Raw genomic sequence first — 22884 nt, forward strand, 5'->3', positions numbered from 1 at the left:
TATTAATCAAATAACTAACTTTTCTTTTCCAATTTTCTCAAATTCATCAAAATTTTCTAAAATTTTCTTCCACTTTCTTTCGGACCAAACACATGGAGGAGAAATACAAAACCCTTGAAATCGTTAAAAAAACCCCTAACTCTCGAGTCATCTACCTATACCTAAATCGTCCATCGCAGCGCAACGCACTGTCACGTGACTTCTTCTCCGAATTTCCCAATGCCTTATCTTCGCTTGACCAAAACCCTAATGTGAACGTAATTGTCCTCGCCGGCTCCGGGGATCATTTCTGTTCTGGAATCGACTTAAAAACGCTGAATTCCATTGCTGATGCCTCCTCTACGGCCGACCGCGGGCGCTCCTCCGAGCGTCTCCGGAGAGATATTAAGTTCTTGCAAGACGCGGTCACCGCCATCGAGCTGTGCCGGAAGCCGGTGATTGCCGCTATTCACGGGGCGTGTATTGGAGGGGGCGTTGACATTGTCACCGCCTGTGACATTAGGTTTTGTACAAAAGATGCGTTTTTTTCTGTCAAAGAGGTTGACTTGGCAATCACGGCGGATCTCGGTACTTTACAGAGGTTGCCTGGGATCGTTGGTTTTGGTAACGCGATGGAGTTGGCATTGACGGGTCGAAGATTTTCGGGTTTGGAAGCTAAAGTGTTGGGTTTAGTTTCTCGGGCCTTCGGGTCGAAAACAGAATTGGATGCGGGTGTAAGAGCTGTTGCTGAGGGTGAGTTTGTAATTTTTTTTTTTTTTCTGGTTTGATCTTTTAGTTGCAATTTTAGGTTAAAACCTTAATTCTTAATGAACTGATAATAACTGATGTAATCGTTCTACTTGTCCCATAAATACATGATTAACCTTTGGGACTGATTTTGTTTGGCTCGTCAACTCTTAAGAGGATTAAACATGGATTTGTGAATATAATCCTTCGAAATAGTCCAGATTAGTTTGGTGCCTCAAAGATACTCAATTGTATTAAGTCTTTCCTGAGTGAAGATTTTTTACGATAAGATTTTATATTGATAATTTTCAATGAGACAACTATAAGACCTCCTAGGCCTAAAAGCTAGTTGTTAGCTCTAGGACCCTGGATACCAAATGATTTGAATATTGAGATAACCAAACCCCAAAAGTTAGTTGTTGAAATGGGACAGCTCAAAATCATATAAATCACAAACCAAAAACTAATATTTTCTAACGTGGGATCCAAATCTCATACTTGCACTTGCAATTGTAACATAATTATATTGGTACTTTATAAGTGATTGTCTTAACGGATTTTTTTGTTTAAAAAAAACATTATTTTAGTCATTGTGTTAATTTCAGTTAATTTTTGTTATTTTCATGATAATTGTGTAGACATGAGTTCCTGGTTAGCTTTTTCTTCCCATTTGTCCTTTCCAAATGCCTTAATTAGACCAGCATCATCCAGATTTAGGCACTGCCAGGATGAATGAGTCAAGCTATTTTATGAAGGTTGAGTGACAATCATATAACATATTTGTTAATTGTTTTGAAAAGAACAATTTGATCATAAAAAGTCAAGTATTATCTGAAGCTGAGTATCTGATTTAACTTTTATGATTTGCCGGGTGCCATGAACATGTGTTTGTTAAAGGTTTCATCTTTGATTTGCTTTTACAGAGTTCTTGTCTCCTCACTAGTCAACCTTAAGTTGAGAAATTATCTTAATAAATTGTAGGAATTGCTGCGAAGTCTCCTCTAGCTGTCACTGGGACAAAAGCAGTGTTACTAAGAGGCCGAGACATGACTGTGGATCAAGGTTTAGATTATGTTGCTACTTGGAACTCTGCTATGCTTTTATCCAATGATCTAACGGAAGCAGTTTCAGCACAAATCCAGAAACGAAAGGCTGTTTTTGCAAAGCTCTAATGGGACCTTGGTGCGAGGTATTGTTTTCATTTTCTTGATTTGGAGTAGGGCCAGAACCTAATTTCAGTCGGTGTATGCGAGAATAAGCAATTTAGCCCTTAAACTGATAAGATATTATTCTTTTTTCTAGGGTGCAAACATCTGAGAACAGAGTGCATAAGCTTGCACTTATAACTGTGGCTGTGTCTAAAACTACAGACTTTATTTGCCAATATTGGCTTTTAGACCAAATTGGTTATTTATCTAATGGAAAAAGGGATACTCTTGAATTCAACATTCTCCATGTATTGTGCTGTGGTTTCATGCTTAGGAAGACACTGAGGAATGAGTTTTGTGAAATCATCCTCCATCAAATCATGGGCTGCAAAACAAGAATGAAAGCCATACGCTATTTACAGCATATACTTATCTATAAAGAATAATCTTTGGAGGCACTTTTATTGATTCTAAAGAGTGCAAAATGAGCGGTGTTTAGTAAAATATAGGATACCATTAGAAATGTGTTCCCCATCTTGTATGCCAGTGGCGTAACTCACGCTCTCTTTTTCATGATTTATAACAACTTCTCTCCTGAATTTTGCACCGTTGCTCCTGAATCATTGACAATTTTATCATGTTGAAACCGAAGACTTGGGGTGGTCCATATTGAATCCATTTTTGGTTCAAATGAGTTGATTTCATGTTGGAGCTCCAGCTTTGTAGCTTGAATCAAGTTTGCTTTGTTTGCTCTCCAGTGATGTTGATCACTCTTTCAATAATATTATTTATCCCATTGGCTTGTCATTGATCTTCTAATGACAGTGTACACAAACTCAAACGGGGTATTGTTGAATGGGTTTGTTTCAATACAAATTCATCTATAATAAAGACTTTATTTTGTCTTTTTGAGTGACGTTAGAAACAAAGATTTTTTTTTTTTTTTGAAAGCAAAGATTTATATATTCTTTTGAAGGCAATGATCTATATTATATTCTTTTTGAAAGCAAAGATTTATACATTCTTTTGGAAGCAAAGATCTATATATGTTTTTTGAAAGCGGAGAAATCAATTATCATGTCCCTACTTATCGTCGTAATTTGTAATTTTTAATGTCCTTGATATTTCTTGACAATGACATAATCACATGATTCATTTTAATTATTATTAATAGTGACGTTGGTGTAGTGAAAAGCACTTCTAATGGGACGTGCATGACCTATGTGTGAGGCATCGTTACATTCTGAGTCTTCACTTGAGAGGGATAGGACCATAATAATATAATAAAAGCTACTCTTGATTTACTTCTTTGTCGAATCTTATACACAAAAATAAGCATTTTTAACCCTTGAAGGTTCAATTAGATTTTATTTCCTCCATGTATGAATGGGATGCACCAACGGGCTTCTGGCCAAGTTGAGGGACGCTCTTTATATATGTGTATTGAGCCATTGATATCATGGTTCAGAAGACATTGAAGAAAGAGTATTGATTGTGGAATCATCCATCAAGCAGATGTGATTGGAGTTGCGTGTAGCACCTTTCTTGATGATTATATAAAGACGGGAAAACAGATGGTGCAATCAAAATTCAGGAAAATGCTCCTCCTTATCATGCGTACCAGCGGCGGATTTCAGCCTCCTCTTTCGTGATTGCAACACATTCTGTCTCCTGAACTGTGAACCATTACATATTTAATGTTTGTTTACTTAAGTTGTCTTTTGCAAGTAAAGGACAGGTGGAATGAAAAAATCTATACATTTTGATGGCAAGCAAATCCATTGATTTATGTATTTAAATCTTATAATCCCATGATTCATCTTTCAAGTTAAGGTAGTAGGCTTAGAAGAGACTATCGATAATTTACATGTATATATCATGTGGATCCCAATACAATGAGACAATTTGTAAGAACTGACTGATTTACTAAATGTATGAAAGTTGTTAACCTAATGTATACAGAACAATTAGTTATAAGAACGACAATCATACATGTAATTTACATTGTAGGGGAAGCCAATGATGATTAAATAAATATATTTTCAAATTTAAATAATAAAAATTATCATTTATTTCAAGTTTTGATGGGATATAGTTATTCTGTTTATTATACAGAAGGTATAAATATGGAAAAGAGGTCGGACTGGTTTATAATCTGGTTTATATCTCCTATTTTTGGCATGACTTGGGACGGTATGATCAGCAAAATTACGGGCTATGTGGGTTGCTGGTGCCAACGACAATTAAAAAATAATAATAAAAGGTCGAAAAATATTAAAAATTTTATAATTTTGTCAACCAATGGCATGTTTTTCAAATTGATCCGCAAATCCTATTAATTGACAGGCTTAGATACGACCAAAGCCAGTCTAACATGGTCAAATACCTTAACTAGTATATTTATTGATATCCCAATGCAACGGCAGAGATTTGAATAACTTCTAAGTACCATTACTTCGTGAGTCCCAATGCATGAGTAAAAGAAAATTATCCCGATGTCTTGTTACCCATCTCATATGGACTGAGAGAAGCCACATGTCCATGATGATAGAACCAACTCAACCACCACCATTATCAACACCTTAAATCAGGAGCAGTTGATTGTGTGACCCAGATGAAAAATAAAATATTGAACAATCTCTAGATGCATCGTTTGTGACCTTGAAGCAATGTTTTCTTATTACGATCGGCCCTTTATCCAGTCAAGGTTACAGTTCTAGTCTATTTTGATTTAGCTGGTTAGATTGCGAAATCAATATTGTTGATTTCAATTGTTTGGGAGTCCACACAATTACAAAATTTTTCATTTTCCTGGTTGCAGTGGGTTAAATAAAAATTAGAACTTGTAACCAAATGGAATTATCGAACTAGATTGGTTATCAAATCCCAATCGAACTGGTTGATCCTGTCTAGATTTCAAAACCTACTTCAATTCAACACAGAATAATACTCCTGAAAGAATTATTTTTATGCATTACTCAGTCAATACAATACAAATTTACTTAAACATAAAAAGTTCTTAGGTAATAGCTTGTTCATACAAGCTATTTACAAAAGTGTCCTATTTACACTAGAATTGGAAAAAGACGACTAGTGTTTTGAGAGCATTTGTAAGTGTTTAATGCCTTGAATTAGACTGTATCAGTTCTGGGATAAGCTTGGTAAAAAGAAATGAGAGTTCATCCTTCGAGATTTGAGGCTCTGTTTTTAGTACCATCTTTCCATCCTCTCCAAACAATCTGTCCTCTTCACCATTTTCATTGCTAATTAAATCTGTGACTGCCTCTGTGATCTCTTGCACAAGGTCAACAACCACCCCTTCGACTCCGATTAATCGTTGCAAGAACACCACCTCCGGCACGTTACTGTGCAGATATCAAAAACAAGCAATGTCAGTAGAGTTGGTGAAATTCAATGTCGAAATTAACTTGTTAGATCCAAGTTAAAATAAACTTACTTCAATTCACCGTATGTTACGAGGGAAAGCTTGCACTCCTTGATTCTTGCTATTGCTCCTGGATTTTTAAAGAGAGCCTTCACTTCAGAAACAATCCCTTGTAACCCACCAACCATGCACACCTTAATAGCCTCATCTAAAGAGCCCCTTCTTACATCTGTATAAGTTTGTGCCCCTCCATTGGTTAAGAAGAACACCTGAAAAGCACCATTAACAAACCCCTTAAGGTTCTGAATCAAAATACTGAACTGTAATTAAATTCAATGTAAACATATCTTGACTTACGGGGTAAATGCTCTGCAATTTCCGGATCAACAAAGCAGCGTCAGGTTGAAAGCTTGAAAAGAAGATAGGTCTTTCCTTGGCATGCTTAAATACAACCTGTTACAAACAAAACATCGGTAATTAAATGCTTAAATACAAAAAAAAATTTACTGCAGAAACACAAGAGGGAGGCAATGGATACCTGCAAGATAACTTGAAGTATATGTGAAAGTTGTTCTTCTTTGTAATCTATCTGATCATCAAACTTCAATTCTATGTTGAAGCCTACTGAATCATCAACTTTCTCGAAAGCCTCTTGCAATGTGCAAAGAGGAGCATCTTTTTCAACCATCCATTCAAAAATTCTTCCATCCTTTGTTTTCCTGAACATGGGCTTCCCAATCTGAATAATATAAACAGAATAAGTAATGACTGAACTTTCAGTCCAAATCCATCTTTCAAAACACAAAAGTCTAATTTCAATAGGAGACAGAAGAATCTGAAACTTACTTTTTCATGCTCTTTCTGTGGTCCATATGAAAGAAATTCTTCTAAACTGAGGTCAGTCACTCTTTTCTGAACAATTAAACCCTGAAATGAAACACCCAAATCAATATAAAATCAAATTTTCTGAAGCATAATCTCCAAAGTCATATAAATAGAACCGAGAATCATGTAAAAATCACCAACCTTTTCTTGAGTGAAAATGAAATTGTCATGGAAAATGACTGGACAGTCATCTTTAGTCACCTGTAACAAATATGTAGGTTCTTCGCTCACCCAACCAATAGTAAAAGCAAAAAAAAAAAAGAATAAGAAAAAAAAAAAAAAAACCAAGTCTTATCAGTATCCCTCCATGAAAATTCTGCAGAAATCAAATTCCCATTATCAAAAAGGAAAAAAATTATATCTTTGGCCTGGGATTGAGCCTGACGTGGTGGGCTTCTAAACATGACTAACCCAATGATTCCACGTGCAAGTCTCCGCACAAACCGGACTCGGTCAAAACCATTATTAAGAGAAAACGACGTTAAAGAAACGGGAGGAAGAAACTCACCGGAAAACAAATCGGAAAATTAAAAGAAACGATTGAAAAAAAAAAAAAAACCAACCTGAACGTCAAATTCAATGAAGTCAAGAGGGAGATTCGTGGCTGCATTGAAGGCAAGAATTGTATTCTCTTTGATCGATTTCATTCTTTTGTCAGATGACTGCAACATGTTCATTCCACTTCCTCTATGTCCCATCACAACAAATTTTGGAAACTTAAAACTACCCTTTACTTCATCACCATCACCATTAACACCTAAACAAAAAAAACTCAATAAAGCTCTTGCATATAAAACAAAAATATATATATATGCCCCTATATTAAAATAAAAATTGATTCACGAGATGAAACTTACCATTACGAAAGCGGATTGCGCAGAAGTTTAATGTGACATTATCAGGGACTTGATCAAGATTGGGAACATCTTTAACATGAACAGCTTTGAGAGCCATTTATGATATGTATTTTATTAAATTGTCTGAGAAAGAGGAGGATAATAAGAATGAACCAGACGGAGAGGACAACGGGATTTTCGAGCTTGGCTAGAAGGTGATACAGGAGGGTGGTATTACGTAAACGGTTGGAGTCATTTTCCATTGTTTGGAATAAAGGAATATTCCACTAGTTTTTTTATTCTTTTTTTAAATTTTTAGTTAAAATTTTTACAATATTTTTGGGTTCATAACGCATTTATGGGAGTTCCATGTTCATTGTCTGGTGGAATCGTGTCAGTTTTACATAGCAGACGTGAATTCTATCTGCGCCGAGTCAGGTGGCCATTTCAAATTTGGATTAAGTCTATATCTGTAATTCGAACTCAAAGTTTATTTGAGCTAACATATAATATTATCGAAAGTCTTTTCGAGTTCATTTGTGTTAAAATCATAGCTAAAAGTCAATTTATTTAAATTGAATAATAGATTTGAATCAAATTAATTTGAATTAAATTACTAATAAGAGAAAGAGAAAGAGAAAGAGAAAGGGGTGAAGTGAAAAAATAGAGCATTCACGAGAAATCTAGGAAAATGTTACTACGGAATGAAACTTGATAATTTAATGAGTGAAAGATGAAATAATAAAATCAGGGGAGGAATGCTTCTCACACGGGAAATAGTTTCTAGACAATTGGAGAAAATATTTTATAAGTACGAAGAATGTGCTAGAAAGCAAATTCTTTAGACACGGGAAATCATGGGTCCAATGGGCTTGGAAGCGTGCACCGAAAAAGGCAGAGCTCTCGGTGACCCGGTCCTGGGATTAAGTAGCCGACGACGGTCCAATCCAATATACATTGAAATATTTCCTGCACGATTTTAGTTCCCTGATCTTATTTAATTGCTAGTTGTGGTATATGTACAGAGAACAAGCATTAAATCCCAAAATAATATCTCAAAAATACATGGGTAAATTTTTCAAACTTTTTGTTATAAAATTTCTTGTTATTTTACCATTATCTTATAATTTTTTTTTATATTATTCCTTTCTTCACATATAAATTTATTGTAGTTTTTTTAGTATTGGTAGTATAATTTAATTGTATTATGTTATCAGAATTAGGAAAACTCTTTTAGATAAAAATTATTTTTAAACTTTGAAATAGTGTCTAAAGAATTTGGGCTTTTTTGGTCTATTAGTGACGTGTCAATTACTCTACTCTTTATTATGTCTGGTTACGAGGTGGGATTCAATCTAGGTGGAGTCGGAACAAGATATGATTTGAAATTGGTTTAAACAAAAAAAAAAAGCAATTTAAAATTGATTAGATAAGACTCAATATTAGATTATCAATTTAAAAACAATTTTATTTCAAATTCAATCATGATCAAATTGAATTCAAATGTTCATATTAATTCAAACTTGACTTATTTTATAAAAACAAACTTAATACTAAACTCGAATTTAAGTTGTTTGATATAAGTTTAAATTTGAATTTAAACAATTCGGTGTTAAATCCAACCTTAGTTCAGTCAAAACTGCCCCACTCAAAAAAAAAAAAAAAAAGAAAGAAAGAAGCACCCAAAATGGATTTCCTCTGGCCCTGAATTTTCTGGCCTAGCTATATCAAAAGAACTTCCACCTTGAGCCCATCCCAAATAAATACTAAAGCAAATCAAACATAGAACAGAGCTAAAATTTGAACCGTAAAGTTGAGTGGAATTGTTTAATGACCCACAAAAAGAAAAGCAATGCACGAACACTGCAAAAGTGTTAGTGTTGGAGCAGCAAAGGAGCAGTTGTAGAGTTGCTTTTTCTATAGCAAAGGCATATAATAAAGCAGCATCAATGCACCCACATTACATAAAAAGAAAAGCTGGAATAAAGGTAAAAAGACAGATGCAATTTGCTCATCGGAACAGAATTTGTAGCTTGTAAGTTTTGAAGAAGAAGGGAAGCTACTGAGCAAGAAGCTCCAAAGGTAACTTGAGTAAGAGGGCGTGGATTCGAACCGTGTACAGTGACTGTAAGGGTTTCTCTTTTTAACGTTATTAGTTCATACCCATTAGGTCAAAAAAGGAACTTTCTATGTGAAGTTGACATGAAAGCTGAAGCCAAGCCAGTTGGGGAACTTTTCAAAACCAAGTTTCTGTGAAGTACGGCTTCAGATTCCAAGCAGCAGCTGAATGAAAGCAACTTTTCTGTTTCAAACTTAATTTTTCTACTATATAAAATTGCAGGTACGTACGATTATACGTACAAGCATCAAAATCAGGAGATGGGTTAGTCTCTAAAGGAAGGGAAGAGATGAAGACACGTTTTTAATTTGGTAGCTAGCTAGCTAGGTTGAAGTCCTGAAGAATATTATTATTGGTTTGAATTAGTGTTAATTTAATTTAAAGACCATCCCATTTTGGCAACTTATGTTGAGGTTGAAGAATATCGCACGCATGCTCTAACCTTTTTCCAGCAAGTTGTGGGATTAATTATTGAATGGCTGCCATTGACACTTCTCACTTTGCCTAATTCTTTTTGAAGAAAATGTTTGGGCTAGACTCCGCTTGAGTGCGATTAAATTGAGTGTCAGCTAGAGTTATTAGTTTATTTAGAAAGTGAGTTGAACTCTGATTGGGAGAGTTCGATTCGATTTGATTCAAACATTATCATAATTCAAATCAAAATCAAGTTAAAAATTGATAAAACAATATTGTTTTGACATTTAAAACGACATCATTCTAATCATTATTAAAACAAGCCATGAATATGATTTAATTTCGAGTTTTGAACTTCCACCTTGAGTCAAGTTTGAACTTTTCTAATTTTTCGTTCAATAAACTCAAATAAAACTAAAACTTTTTTAAATCTCACTACAACAAATTTAAGCTAAGCTTGAACCATTCCATTATGTATCTAAATTGAACTTGAGTAAACTCATGTTCAGTAAGGGTAATTCGAGTTAAAGTTAAAGATAATTCAAGTTTGATTTGATCCAAAGTTCAAAGTTTGAAAATATACTCTAATTAACGGTTTATTAATAAAATAATATTATTTTGATAATTTTTTGACATAATTTAAATTGATCTGTTAGCTAAATTTGAATCAAATTAAGTTATTTATCCGGATCACAATCCAAAAGGAGTTAAATACTCTTTAATTTAAATTCGACTCAATTTAAAAAAATAAGCTAACTCTCTCAAATTAAATTTAATTTGAGTTTGGCTCATCTTAATTCAAATTACGGCGAATCAAAATAAGTTAAGTCAATTTGGGTTTAGCCCTAATGTTCAGGCTAGGTGGGTCCACTCGTATCCTGGCCTAGGAAAATTGGTAAAAATTGCTTGCCGGGTTGGACCCGACAGTTGCAAAATTTAATGGAAATCAAATAAATGTCTGAGGCCTTGCGGGCACGGGTCTGATTATAAAGTTTGCGTAGTAAAGTAAAGCAGGTTTATTTATATAAAATAGAAGTCCCATCGGCAAGGCTCCATCATCATCTTCATTCTTCAACTCGTGACTATCTATTTTCTGTTCAACTATTGAGAAAAATCCCATATGGGCTTGCCTCTGAATGTTGACAAATCTTGCTTTAAACTGAAGAAATCAAGCCGATAATCCATGGTAAAAAAAAAAGAAGATACGACTTGTTAAAGGCAAAGAAATGACTAAACAACACATGGGCCAACTTTGAAATCTATGGTGGCTTTTGAATTTCGCCTCCATTTTTGTTATAGAAATGCTCTTATAATTGGGCATATTACATTTTTAAAATACAAAAAAAAGCATAGAAAAAAAATTATATAATAAGAAAGTGATTCATGCATTGATGTATAAGTGGGAATATACAATGTATAATATATGATTGCTTATTGCTTGTGGGTTTTATTTCTTTATATATATATATAAAAGAACAGCATGAGATCATTCTTATATTATTCTATATTTTCCGGGGACAAAGATTAGATCAACTTGTGACTTTGATCTTTTTGAATGTGCTGCACGAAACTCCAGTTTCAGGAATCACAGTTTTTTTTTTTTTTTAATTTAATAATTATATATTGATATCGTAGTCAATGTGAATAAGGAAAGTAACCACTTTCAACATGACACACGATGCCCAAAAATTTAAAATATGAATGATTGAAATAAAGAATAAGAAATGTTCGGCCAATCCAGTTAAACTGTCGTGCTGATGTTAATAATTATAATTTATATAATTTTATAATTATTGAAATTCGATTGTAAAAAATATAGATAGTTCAATTATATATTAAATTAAAAGATAAAACAAAATTTTAATTATTAAGTCTTAAACAGAGTAAAGAAATGTCAAATATTTTAATTTTTCTCTTTGTTCCGATGAAAAGACCTTTTCCCATTTTTTGATAAAAAAAATGATAATGAATTATTATCTTTATTTTTAAATAAAAAATAAAATATTTATTGGGTATTTGAATATATTAATAATAATTCAAATTTTTTAATGATAAATTAATTTTAAAAAGTTATAAGATATATAAAAGAGGGAATAAACTGATAAAATGACGAGTCGACGATATATCTATTGTCATTATTGTTTGTGAAATTTATTAAAAAATTCATTTTTCATCTCAAACAAAAGATTTGGTTTGATTTATCAAATTGATATCTCTATTTTAAACAGAATTTATATGTGTTAGTGATATACGCTATACCACTTAACTAATATTTTATTTAATTAAATTATCAATTAGATTAATCAAAACTTAAACCTATCTTTAATCAGATCGACAAAGATTGACTCTAACTATTATTTCAACAATATTAGTCTATTTGCTATGATTATTAAGTGACAAACTTATAATAATAGAGTTTTGTTGGAATATTTAGAAGTTAAAAAATATTCCTATATAAATTTACAAATCAAGAAATGGGATGCTTCTAAGGAGGGCAACCTAAAAGAGGGAAAACCATAAATAAAATAAGAAAAGTGACCAATGGATCAATTATACCAAACTAAAGGGGTCGTTGTTAGAGAAAAGAAGGTTAAAATTGTAAAAATTGATTGAAAGAGCACAAACACATTTTCCACTAAACAACATATTTTACTCAAAACATAATAATTGTACCCGTTGACGTTTCTCTCTTATTCCCTCAAACCGTCTTCGACGCCCACACGCAAACTCCTTTTGACTCTTAACAGGGGCAATTCAATTATTTATTTATTTATTTAAAAAAGAAAGTATGCAAAAATCGGAGCCGCAATTCGGCTCACGAAACCCGACTTTTCTTTTGTTTCTATTACCGTTTGCTCAGGTGGAGCATTAGGTTGGACCCTTCAAAAAGTTAGCTCGGTTTGAGAAATATCAATTTGAATATGTAGTAATTAAATTTAAATCGAATATTAATTAAAAAAAGGTTAATTCAACATAATTTATAAATTAATTATTTAATTTAGTTTGATTTACTTTTAATTATAATTCGAATCAAGTTAAATTATAAAATTAATAAAATAATATTATATTAATTATTATTAAAATGACTTTTTTTAATGATAGAGAAAATAATGTAAAGTTATAAATTTAAATCACACAAATGAATTATAATCCTGAATTATAATACAAGTCAAACTTAAAAGATTTATCCAATCAAAGTTTAAACGTTCTTAAACGTTAGTTTGACGAACTCAAGCTATCCTCAAAGCTTCACGTAAAGGGTATCTTAAACATTTGCACTTTTCGATTTAGTCCTTGTGAATGGAGTTTCCCTTCTCCCTACGGAATCGGGCATTTTCTTTTGTCAATGTTTGAAGCGCTATTTTAACTAAATCTCAGCTGTCCCGCGTTACATCCCACTTTACTTTCTGTCTCTTTACTACCCTTATTACATATCCAATATTACAATAATGGCATTACCTTGTCAGCTTTAAGGGACAAGTTTATATATTCTTTTCGGTGCTTTAAACTGTATTAGTGCAACAGTGACATGGTATCCAATCACTCTTAATTTCATTATTATTATTATTGCATGATTAAGTGCTTTAAGCTTTTCATTACCTGTTCAGTCCAAAGCCTCTTTATTTTATGGAAGATCAGGTGAAAAGACTTTCGTACCCACAACATAAAATAAAAAAAAAAAAGTAGCAAATAGTAATGCAAGGCACTTTGGGACAGCTTTAGTAGCAAAGGTACATAAGTTGGGAAATTGCGGGGATATATTAAGATTAAAATTTTATTTTGATGGGTTTGGTTTGGCTATAGCACCAATTTGAGCTCAGTTTGGTATTTTAGTCAAGCCAAAAGTTGACAAAAAATATATTATTTTAATATATATTAGTTTAAATAATATTATTTTAATTAATTCAAATCAAATTTTTTTAAATTTATAAATTGAATATTTTCAAACTCAAATTTAAGATTAATTAAAACAAGTCTATTTTGAGTTTATTTAAGTTAAAATAAATTTAAATTAATTTAATTTAATTTTTATCTATTTGATATAATGTGAGTTAAATAAGCATTTTTCGTTTAAAAAAAAATCAATGTAAAAGTGGGATGGAAGGGCATATGTGTCTTCTCGGAAAGAGATTCCCCCTAAAATTCTCCACCTGATCCGAAATAGTGAGACAAGAAGATTTAGAAAATCTTGAGATGGGGCATCACTTGAAGGTGGCATTTTTGTCAGCTACCCGAATCCGACGTGGGTGCCCGTCGTTTTTGAGGCAAGTAGGTCCCTTATCCTTTATTCCCTCACCCACCTGTCGCAAGGCCGTATTCTCTTTTAAATGCAATAATACCCTCCCTTTTTTTTAACCAATTTTACTCCTATATATATTTAAATTATAATTAATGTATTAATGTATAAGTAAAAAAATCAGCAACGAGAAAAAACTTCAATAGGTAACATCGATGACACATTAATATTGAGGTAAAATTTTTTTCAATTTAAATTAAAATAAGAGTAATATTATGTGTATCTATTTTAAATACATAAATATATATATATTTATATATGTAATCATATGATTGGTTATTATTTTATTCTTAATTCAAAATTATTTAATCATATGATGATATATATAAATATGTATATATTTATATACCCAAAATAAATACATATAATTTTATTGTTAAAATAAACCACAATTTAAGTCTAATTTGATTCACATTACATCACATCCATCGTTACTTATGGTGGGCAATGGCAAAACATCCCCCAAATGGGAGAATTATTCAATGACTTGTCAATATCAATGACCCCCTCCATATATACGAGCATCTTAATTTGGTTCATTGATTCTACAAGACAATCTAACACGTATGTCCCTATTCTTTATCATAAACAATTTTAAACCTTGTTTTTTATTTATTTTTATTTTTTTGTGTTTTGATTAGATCTATACCATAGGATTCTTCTTATTACATAGAGGTGTTCCTTTTTTCCTTTATTTGTGCAAATAAACATTCGTATCCACAGATATGAATGTGATTATATTCCTATAAAAATAATATCAATAAAATTTTGTGTATATATTTCTAATATATAATTTAAGTATATAAACAATATATTATTATATGATTAAATAATTTTAAAATAAAAATAAAATAATATTTAATCATATGATAATATATTATCTTTGTATTCAAATTATATATAAAAAATATATACATATAATATTACCAAAATAATAATCATGTTATTAATAATCAAAGTATTTTATGTTTGGTATATTTGATTTTTGGTAGCTTCTATATAGGCCCATATCTCCATATGAATATGCTTCACCATTTTTATTTTTTGATTTGTAGCATATCATAACATATTTTCTTTACTTTCTTTACTCATTTGTAATGATAGATTAGACTTGAACCGATCCTAAATAAAGGTCAATTTAAGTTTAGTTATAATTTAAGAAGTTTAGTTCAAACTCAAACTCATTTAAGTTGGTAATGAGATTACAAAAAAAAAAAATTATAAAAAAACATCAAACAAGAAGAAGAGGACCACTGAAGATGATGATGATGATTAAAAATTATTTCAGAAAAAAGTAAATGAATTTATTAATAATTTTTAACAATTTGTTAGATTTGAGTTAACTTGACTCGAACTTAAATTGGAGTTATTCAAACTCAAATTCAACTAATTACAAGTTGAACATCAAGCAAAAACTAACCTAATTTCGTTTGGATCTAACTCAACCGATTAGTACTCACATGTAATATTCCTTTATTTAATTTATTTATATTTTGAGTTAATTTCTATGCATATTTTTATACTCAATTATAAACTTAAATATTGTTATTATGGACCAGCGAATTTTCTATTAATCAAATTTTTGTTCCATGCCCAACAAATCATGTACTAGACATTGTTAATTCGAATACAAATGTCTCACGGAAACTTATAAAATGCTCATTCAATATGTATGGAAGGAGAAAAATATTAAAAACATGAAAAAGATAGTTTAAGAATAGTTTGAAAATAATTTAATTTTAAATTTATCTGATTTAATTTAGATTTAAATATTCAAATCAATTTAACTCGAATAATTTAAATTGAATCTATTATTAGATACATATGATAAAGGAAAAAAATGTTAAGAACATGAGTCTTGATGTAATTTTATGAAGAGAATTATACTATTTTTTTAAATTTAGGTATTATATTTTATTCGACGACTTAAAATTTATTTTTTAAAATTTATAAAACTTGTAGGGTTGACTTTCTTGAATTTATAAAAGCATGTAATTATTATTGAAATTCCCATAATATATCAATTAGTCATTCAATTTCACCAATTTGGCATTCGAAGTGAATTTATTCATTTATTTTTTTTAAAGATTGAATTAGTTTTGGCTTATGAAGCATGGTAAGGTCAAGAATGCGAATAGATGTATCGTTACGGACAAAATTGTCATTTCAGTAAAACAGCAGACATTTCGTGAAAGTGTAGCGATGTTGAATCCTAAAAACAAGCAGCTAAACTAACCATAAAATCTGGTTCTCCTTATCTGATCGCTCAAACAGAAGTTTGAGGGTTAGTTTTGTAATTTCATCCTAATTAAAAGATTGATAACGTACAGCTGTAAGCATGACATAAGGTGACATCACCCTTACAAGCCCCCAACTCTATTCCGTCTCTTTTTCCTAAATCACTAAAATGCCCCCATCTCCGTCTAATAATTTCTTAAGCATAAAAAACTTGATATTATTTTAAGATAATATGTATTATTTAATAATAAAAATAACAACACTAAATTATTTTTCATAATCAAGCAATCGAAATTTTGTTTTTATAAAAAGGATCAATTTTTTAAATTTTATTATTAAATAGAGCAAATTTATATTTTATTTTACAAAAATGAGTTTAACTTGTAACACTACAAAAAATTAATATGTAAATCTTTTGTTTTAATATATAAATAATGATCAAGATATTTTTTTACCGACCAATTTTTTTTTTTGTATTGAAAGATTGTAGTTTTAAAATTTTCAATTAAAATCTAAACCTTTATTCTATCAGAAAAAAAAAAAAGTCTAACATTTATATGTGCATTATGTGTTTCTTACAATTTTTTTAATTTAACATCATATTTATTTAAATTTTTTAAAATTAGAATGATATTTATTGATGTTAACTGTTGTACTTTTTTTCAATAAATCATGTCCCATTTTTTTCAATTAATTAAATCGTGTCTTAGATCTATCCAACCCATTGAATATGTCAATGTCACATGATATATTTATTTTAGTGTTTTCAATTTAAAAAAAAAAAACTACATCAATTTTCTTTAAAATTATTTAAAGTCAAATGACAGCTTAGTATACTTAATTCTATAGTAAAAATTTTATCCCCTTAATTAAAAAATTAGAAAGTTTAATCACTTTAACAATAAAAAACAAAATTTGATTTTTTCATTTAAAAGAAAATTTGATAATTCGGTATTTAAAAAAGTTTTTTCAAATTTTAGAAAATAATAATGGCTAAGGAAGAAGGGTGCAATAGTAATTTTATAAGGAGAGGACATGGAAAAGGAAACGTTTGACAGCTTCGGTAATTCCCATACACAAAGGTCGAAGACAACTAAGCTGAAAGAGCTAAAAAGCATTAGATGGATTCGGTTTCGTTTCAATTAAAAACTTTAACCTTTTCGCAGAGACCCAAATTTAACTGCTTTAAACGTATTCTTGATGATAATGTGAATGTCAAAGATAAAGGAGTTTGAGTCTTGTTTACGCCATACGGGGTTCGTCCTTATTTATTCCACCCTGTTCTTCTCTCCATTGGTATAAGGAAACCCACAAATTTTCCTTCTCAGTCTGCACTCCTCGCCAATCTCTGCACCCTTTTCTTTCTTTTCAGTCATTGTTTCTTGTTCTTGTTCTTGTTGTTTGGTTGATTGGTTTTTATTATTTTGTCTTTCTTTTAGTTTGATGGGTGTATAAGAAGTTTACATCACTTACTTTGGATTCTGCCTCAATTGGGTTTCGACACTTTGAACTGCCTGCTGCTGTTGTGTTGCTGCTACAAGTACAAAGGCTTTCTTGCTTCAAGTGGCGTGTGCTTTTTTGAAGATGGAAAAGATTAATTTTGTCAAAAATGGAGTTTTAAGATTGCCACCGGGATTCCGTTTTCATCCCACTGATGAAGAGTTGGTTGTTCAGTATTTGAAGCGCAAGGTTTTTGCTTTCCCCTTGCCTGCTTCTATAATTCCTGAAGTTGATGTCTGCAAGTCTGATCCTTGGGATTTGCCAGGTTAGTGAGTTTACATGCCTTTAATTTGGCCTAAAGATTAAAAGAAGTTGTTTGATGATACATAGGGGTTTTTATTTTGGGTTTAGGTGATTTGGAGCAAGAGAGGTACTTTTTTAGCACGAGGGAAGCAAAATACCCAAATGGGAACAGATCCAATAGAGCTACTGGCTCTGGTTATTGGAAGGCCACTGGACTTGACAAGCAAATTGTAACTTCCAGGGGCAACCAAATTGTGGGCATGAAAAAAACTTTGGTTTTTTATGGGGGGAAGCCACCGCATGGTTCAAGAACCGATTGGGTTATGCATGAATATAGGCTTGTTGGTTCGGAGACAACTCAAAATAAAAGCTCAAACCAGGTGAGTTTTCAATCTTAAAAGTCCAACAGATTGCAAGTTTCAGAGCTTTTCAACTTATGCTTCATTGGATCATTTTATAATTTTAATTAAGATATGTGCAGAGCCCTGTGATGGTGGTCGAAAATTGGGTTCTATGCCGGATATTCTTGAAGAAAAGAAGTTCTAAAAATGAAGATGAGGAGACTTGCAATGCTAAAGGAAGCCGTAAATCGAGGACCATCAAGCCTGTTCTCTATGATTTTATGAAAAAAGAAAGAGCTGATTTGAATCTGGCTCCTTCTTTTTCTTCTTCTTCAGGGACAAGTGGAATCACTGAAATTTCTTCCACTGAATCAGATGGTCACGAAGAGAGCAGTTGCAATAGCTTCCTTTATTTCAGAAGAAAACAGTAAACAAATAAATTATAATTTCCCTCTTTTGTACTGGCTGTACCAGTAATTGCTGGTCTTCCGATCAAAAAAAAAAAAAGTCAGAATAAGCATTTTGCAATCCATTGTTTGGTCATTTAAGTCTCAACTTTGTTGTCTCAGATTATCAATTTACAGAACGAGATCTCAATGGAAGAAAAGCCTCCAAAAAAACAACTGCATTAGTTGTTATCAGTAATTTCAAAGAGCAATGTATTTTAACAAATTCAAGTCAACTTGACTGTAATCATCAATAAATCCCGGATCTCATTATGTTCTTATTTCTCTCCTAAAATTTTTAGCAGGGAAAATTTTCTCTGAAAAGATTGTTTTAGCTGTCCAATAACCTATTCGATACTAAAAGGCAAATGATTCACAAAAGAGAAAGATAAAAATTATTAAAGACTGATAAAGTGGTCTGAAAAAAAAGGTACACACACACACATGTATAACATATACATATATATTTTTTAGCTTTGTTAAAAGACAAGTCCTTCGAAAGGAGAAGGAGAATAAGCATATGATCTTTGCAAAATCAGCTTTGCACGAGGTTCTGATTTTCCATATAGGAAAAAGGCAAAGATTTTACTCCAAGGGAACCCAATTCTTTGACACTTCACTATATATATCTCAACTAGAATCGAATCTCGAAGAATCTGAGCCTCCTGCTCCAGGTCAAAACCTTCATACACACTCTCCACCATTTTTATCTACAAAATTGACAAATGGGTTCGGAGGAGCAGACATTCTTTACGTATATTCTACAACATTTGTTACAGTGGTCATCTTCATCTAACAATAATACAAAAGTTATAGGGGAGGGTAGGTGGGAATGCTGATAAAGGACCTTAGAGCCAACTAAAAATTTTGAATTTTACAGGACCAGTTGGTGAAAGTTGAGAGCTGGAAGAAATCGATTCCTGAGCAAGGACGGGATGGGACGGGACAGCCTGGAAGCATTTGAAAATTGGTGAATACTGTATAATGGCTTTTCAAGAGATTGAAGTTTTTAAGATTGCTTGTGCGATCCTGCCAAAAATTTCTGGTTGTTACAATAAGATTGTGAATAAAGAATTAAATCTATTTTTTTTTTAAGTTTTAATATAGTTTAATCTATTATTAAAAAATCTATATTTAAATTTATATAATGTCTATCAAGTGTATCATGTGTTTCCTTTTATTTATTCATTATAATTTTAAAATATAAATTTTTTAAATTGATTATATAAAAATAAAATTATGATCGATAATTATAATTTCTCATTGTATAAAATAGGACATAAAATAAGTGTCAAATGACAAATATATTTGGCGTCTTAAAGCACACAAACAACTGTCACTTCTTTCTATTGATTACTTTTTTAGGAAACACTCTACCATCCAACGGTAATATATATTCTCTTAAATAGAAAAAACTTAGGAATTCAAGATTCTCTTCTCTTTCCTTTCTCCAACAAGCTCCGGAATTAAGTAAATAAATGTAATTGAAGCTTTCACTGCATGTGTAGTACACGTGTCAAACATGCAAGAAGCAGCCACAACCCAGTTGTATAGTTGACTCAATGAACACTTTAAATTATGATCTAGGATGAAATTTTGATAAAAATAAAATAATAATAATAGCCATTTAATTGATTCATTCGTAAAAATAATAAATATTAATTAATTAAAAACGAAAACTTGTAAGGTGGGGTTGTCACCTCCTTGGAAAAATAAATAAATAAATGATATCTTATGCAAACGCTAGATTGACAAAAGACGTTTAAATGATGCCAAGTGGATTTCAGATTGACAAAAGACGGCATAAATTTAATTATATACTATTTAAGAAGAAAAACCCTTTTAATTGTCCGAAATTTGAGAGCTCAAGTCCATGAATAAAATTATTCCTTTAAATAAATTATATATATATATATATATAAAATTAATTTAAAGTGAGGTTTCCGTAAGCTGAAATAAGCTGAATTTGGTTAAAAAATAATTTAATTTTAAACTTACACAAATCAATTTAAATTTGAATATTTAAATCAATTTTATTATATTATATTTTTTAGTGTATAAAAAGCTACTTGAAAAACAATCTTTTAAAAAAGTCTGTTCAAACAATAATAATCAACGACCATACTAGTGTTACACTCGAATCGAGCTAGTTTGGTTTTAAAAGTCAATTTAAGTTTATTTAATTTAACTTGAATTAAAATTGAGTTTGAATTGAAAGAGTTAACTTGTTTCTAAAACTGAGTTAAACTATAGTTAGAGAAAGTTTAATTCAATCTAGCTTACGAGTCAAAAAATAGTTTTATTTAATTTGAATTATGTTAAACAAAATAATATCATTTTGTCTATTATTATATAAAATAATATTATTTTATTAATGAATCGCAAACTCAAGTTATGAATTTGAGTAATTAATTCAAGCCAAACCGACCTAAACTATTTTTATTCAAATCAAATTCGAATTACTTAAATTTTAGTTTGTTAAACTTGAACTGAACTATTTTTTATTCAAATCAAATTAAAATTAAAAGATGTTTGAACTCGATTTTTTTCAACACATTTGAAATAAAATACAACTCAAATCGATTCAAATTTAGGAAAATAAACTTCAGATTGATGAGTTCAGATTCTAACTTGACTAAAAAACAATTGGTTCAACAATAATTTAAACTCAAATATTTATAAAAATTTGAACTTAAATCATTTATAAAAAGGAATCTAATTTTTTTCATTTATACTAAGATTTCTTTGGTCCAAACTCCGAGCCCTAATTATTATAATTAGCATGGCCAAAACAAAGAGGAAGAAGAAGCAAAAGGGCATTAGAAAAAATAAATAAGCCGACCACAGAGTTTCTTGCGACAGTGGTTTACAATGACCTAAAGCTTGGCTGGCTGTTGGAGTTCTTCACGTCACTTTTTTTTCCTTTCTATCTGTAAAAATATAATATTTCGTTTTCAGGATTTGTGTGACAGACACATTGGTTTGGTTTGGTTTGGATTGGATTAGATTGGATTGGATTGGATTGGATTGCTGACTTAGGTTACGAAAATTTGTCAATCACGTGGGCAGCCCGTCATGGTAGACCACTCACTTACACCACATAACTTTAAAATTATACCCTTATGTAGCCTCACCTGATGCTTCTGATTAGGTCAATTTCTTGAAGAAATTAGTACAGATTTATGCGGGTAATTTTGACATTTCATTAATCCAATACCTTGCAGATAGGGCAGGGAATGTATTATCAATTATGCAAGTTGACCGGTTCCTAAACCAACCACTCTTGCCTGGACAATTTTAAGTTCCAAGGGGTTGCTTAGTATCTCTGCAACAATGACATCTCCAATTATTTTAATCACATTCAATTGATATGTTTAATTATGGGATATTAAGGTCCTCCCCTGCAACTACCACCCTATGTCCTTATCTTCAAATAAATTCTAAACCAATATATTCCCTTCATTAGAATGGGATTCAAATACAATTAGATTCAATATAAATTATTCAAACTGAATTTGAGTTTGGATTAAATGATAAGAGTTCAAGTTAATGATTAAGGTTATTTTTATAAACGATAAGTTTAAAAACTTATTTGAATATTTAAGTTAGTGTTGATTCAAATCAAAGAATCAAATTAATTTTTTTGTATTTGAATTGATCTTGAACTTAATTGTACTTAAATTTAATTTGAATCTACTCTAACCTTAATTACAAACTCTTAATTATAGATAGTTAAAACTTAGTCAAAAGGGTATTCTTTTTTTAATATTATATGAGTCTCATTAGGGTTTGACTAGGATAGAATCCAACCCAAGATCAACATCAACTTTATGATTGCCTTGTTGGTTGTAGCTCTTATATGTTAGAAGAAATTAAAGGAATTAGGTGGGCAAGTCGCCTGCAAGTAGGAATCTAAACATGAACAACTCATAGTCATAAGAAGAAACCAACAGTTGTATCAGGTAATGCAAGCTAAGCCAATTTGAAATGAAATTGTCTAGAATTGGAGACTAAATGGTCAACGCTATTTCCAGCAGTTGCCTGCCTATATCTTTATATTGCATTAAAATGCTGACTAACACCTAAAGCAACAACCTGCAGAATGGGGCGGGGTAGGGTAGTTTTCAGCCACAAGCTAAAAAAATCCTAACTAAAATTTCAGCTACAATTACTTCCTAACAGTGCAAGCACAAGATTTTATGCAACAAGACAACTCAAAATTTACCAAAATATGTCTTGATTTTTCAGTCTCCAAGACGTACATAAAAGCTTTTTATGCAAAAGGAGGCAGTTTTGGGTGGTGAAT

General features: G+C 31.1%; 3 protein-coding genes across 4 annotated transcripts; 2 read left to right on the top strand and 1 right to left on the bottom strand.

Annotated features, from left to right (window-relative positions):
* Window positions 1-22: 22 nt before the first annotated feature.
* LOC123212727 (delta(3,5)-Delta(2,4)-dienoyl-CoA isomerase, peroxisomal) lies at window positions 23-2172 on the top strand. 2 transcript variants are annotated; one of them, XM_044631886.1, is made up of 3 exons: window positions 23-732; window positions 1708-1915; window positions 2029-2172. In XM_044631886.1, the coding sequence occupies exons 1-2, from the start codon at window positions 93-95 to the stop codon at window positions 1896-1898; spliced, it is 831 nt and encodes a 276-aa protein (XP_044487821.1). In that variant the 5' UTR covers window positions 23-92; the 3' UTR covers window positions 1899-1915; window positions 2029-2172. The 2 variants fall into 2 exon arrangements, with proteins under 2 accessions (XP_044487821.1, XP_044487820.1); XM_044631885.1 differs by having other exon boundaries at window positions 1708-2172.
* A 2649-nt stretch (window positions 2173-4821) lies between these two features.
* LOC123213466 (glycerophosphodiester phosphodiesterase GDPD1, chloroplastic-like) lies at window positions 4822-7207 on the bottom strand. The gene is made up of 8 exons (XM_044632902.1): window positions 7002-7207; window positions 6708-6901; window positions 6286-6345; window positions 6106-6186; window positions 5798-5998; window positions 5617-5712; window positions 5332-5528; window positions 4822-5239 (listed from the first exon to the last, which is right to left on the bottom strand). Exons 1-8 carry the CDS (start codon window positions 7096-7098, stop codon window positions 4993-4995), a joined length of 1173 nt encoding a protein of 390 aa, XP_044488837.1. The 5' UTR covers window positions 7099-7207; the 3' UTR covers window positions 4822-4992.
* Window positions 7208-17250: 10043 nt separating this feature from the next.
* LOC123215013 (NAC domain-containing protein 83-like) lies at window positions 17251-18859 on the top strand. Its single transcript, XM_044635045.1, has 3 exons — window positions 17251-17813; window positions 17900-18171; window positions 18273-18859. The coding sequence occupies exons 1-3, from the start codon at window positions 17633-17635 to the stop codon at window positions 18561-18563; spliced, it is 744 nt and encodes a 247-aa protein (XP_044490980.1). The 5' UTR covers window positions 17251-17632; the 3' UTR covers window positions 18564-18859.
* The last annotated feature ends 4025 nt before the right edge of the window (window positions 18860-22884 follow it).

The sequence above is a fragment of the Mangifera indica genome, chromosome 4 (assembly GCF_011075055.1).
Source record: "Mangifera indica cultivar Alphonso chromosome 4, CATAS_Mindica_2.1, whole genome shotgun sequence".
Taxonomy (NCBI): domain Eukaryota; kingdom Viridiplantae; phylum Streptophyta; class Magnoliopsida; order Sapindales; family Anacardiaceae; genus Mangifera; species Mangifera indica.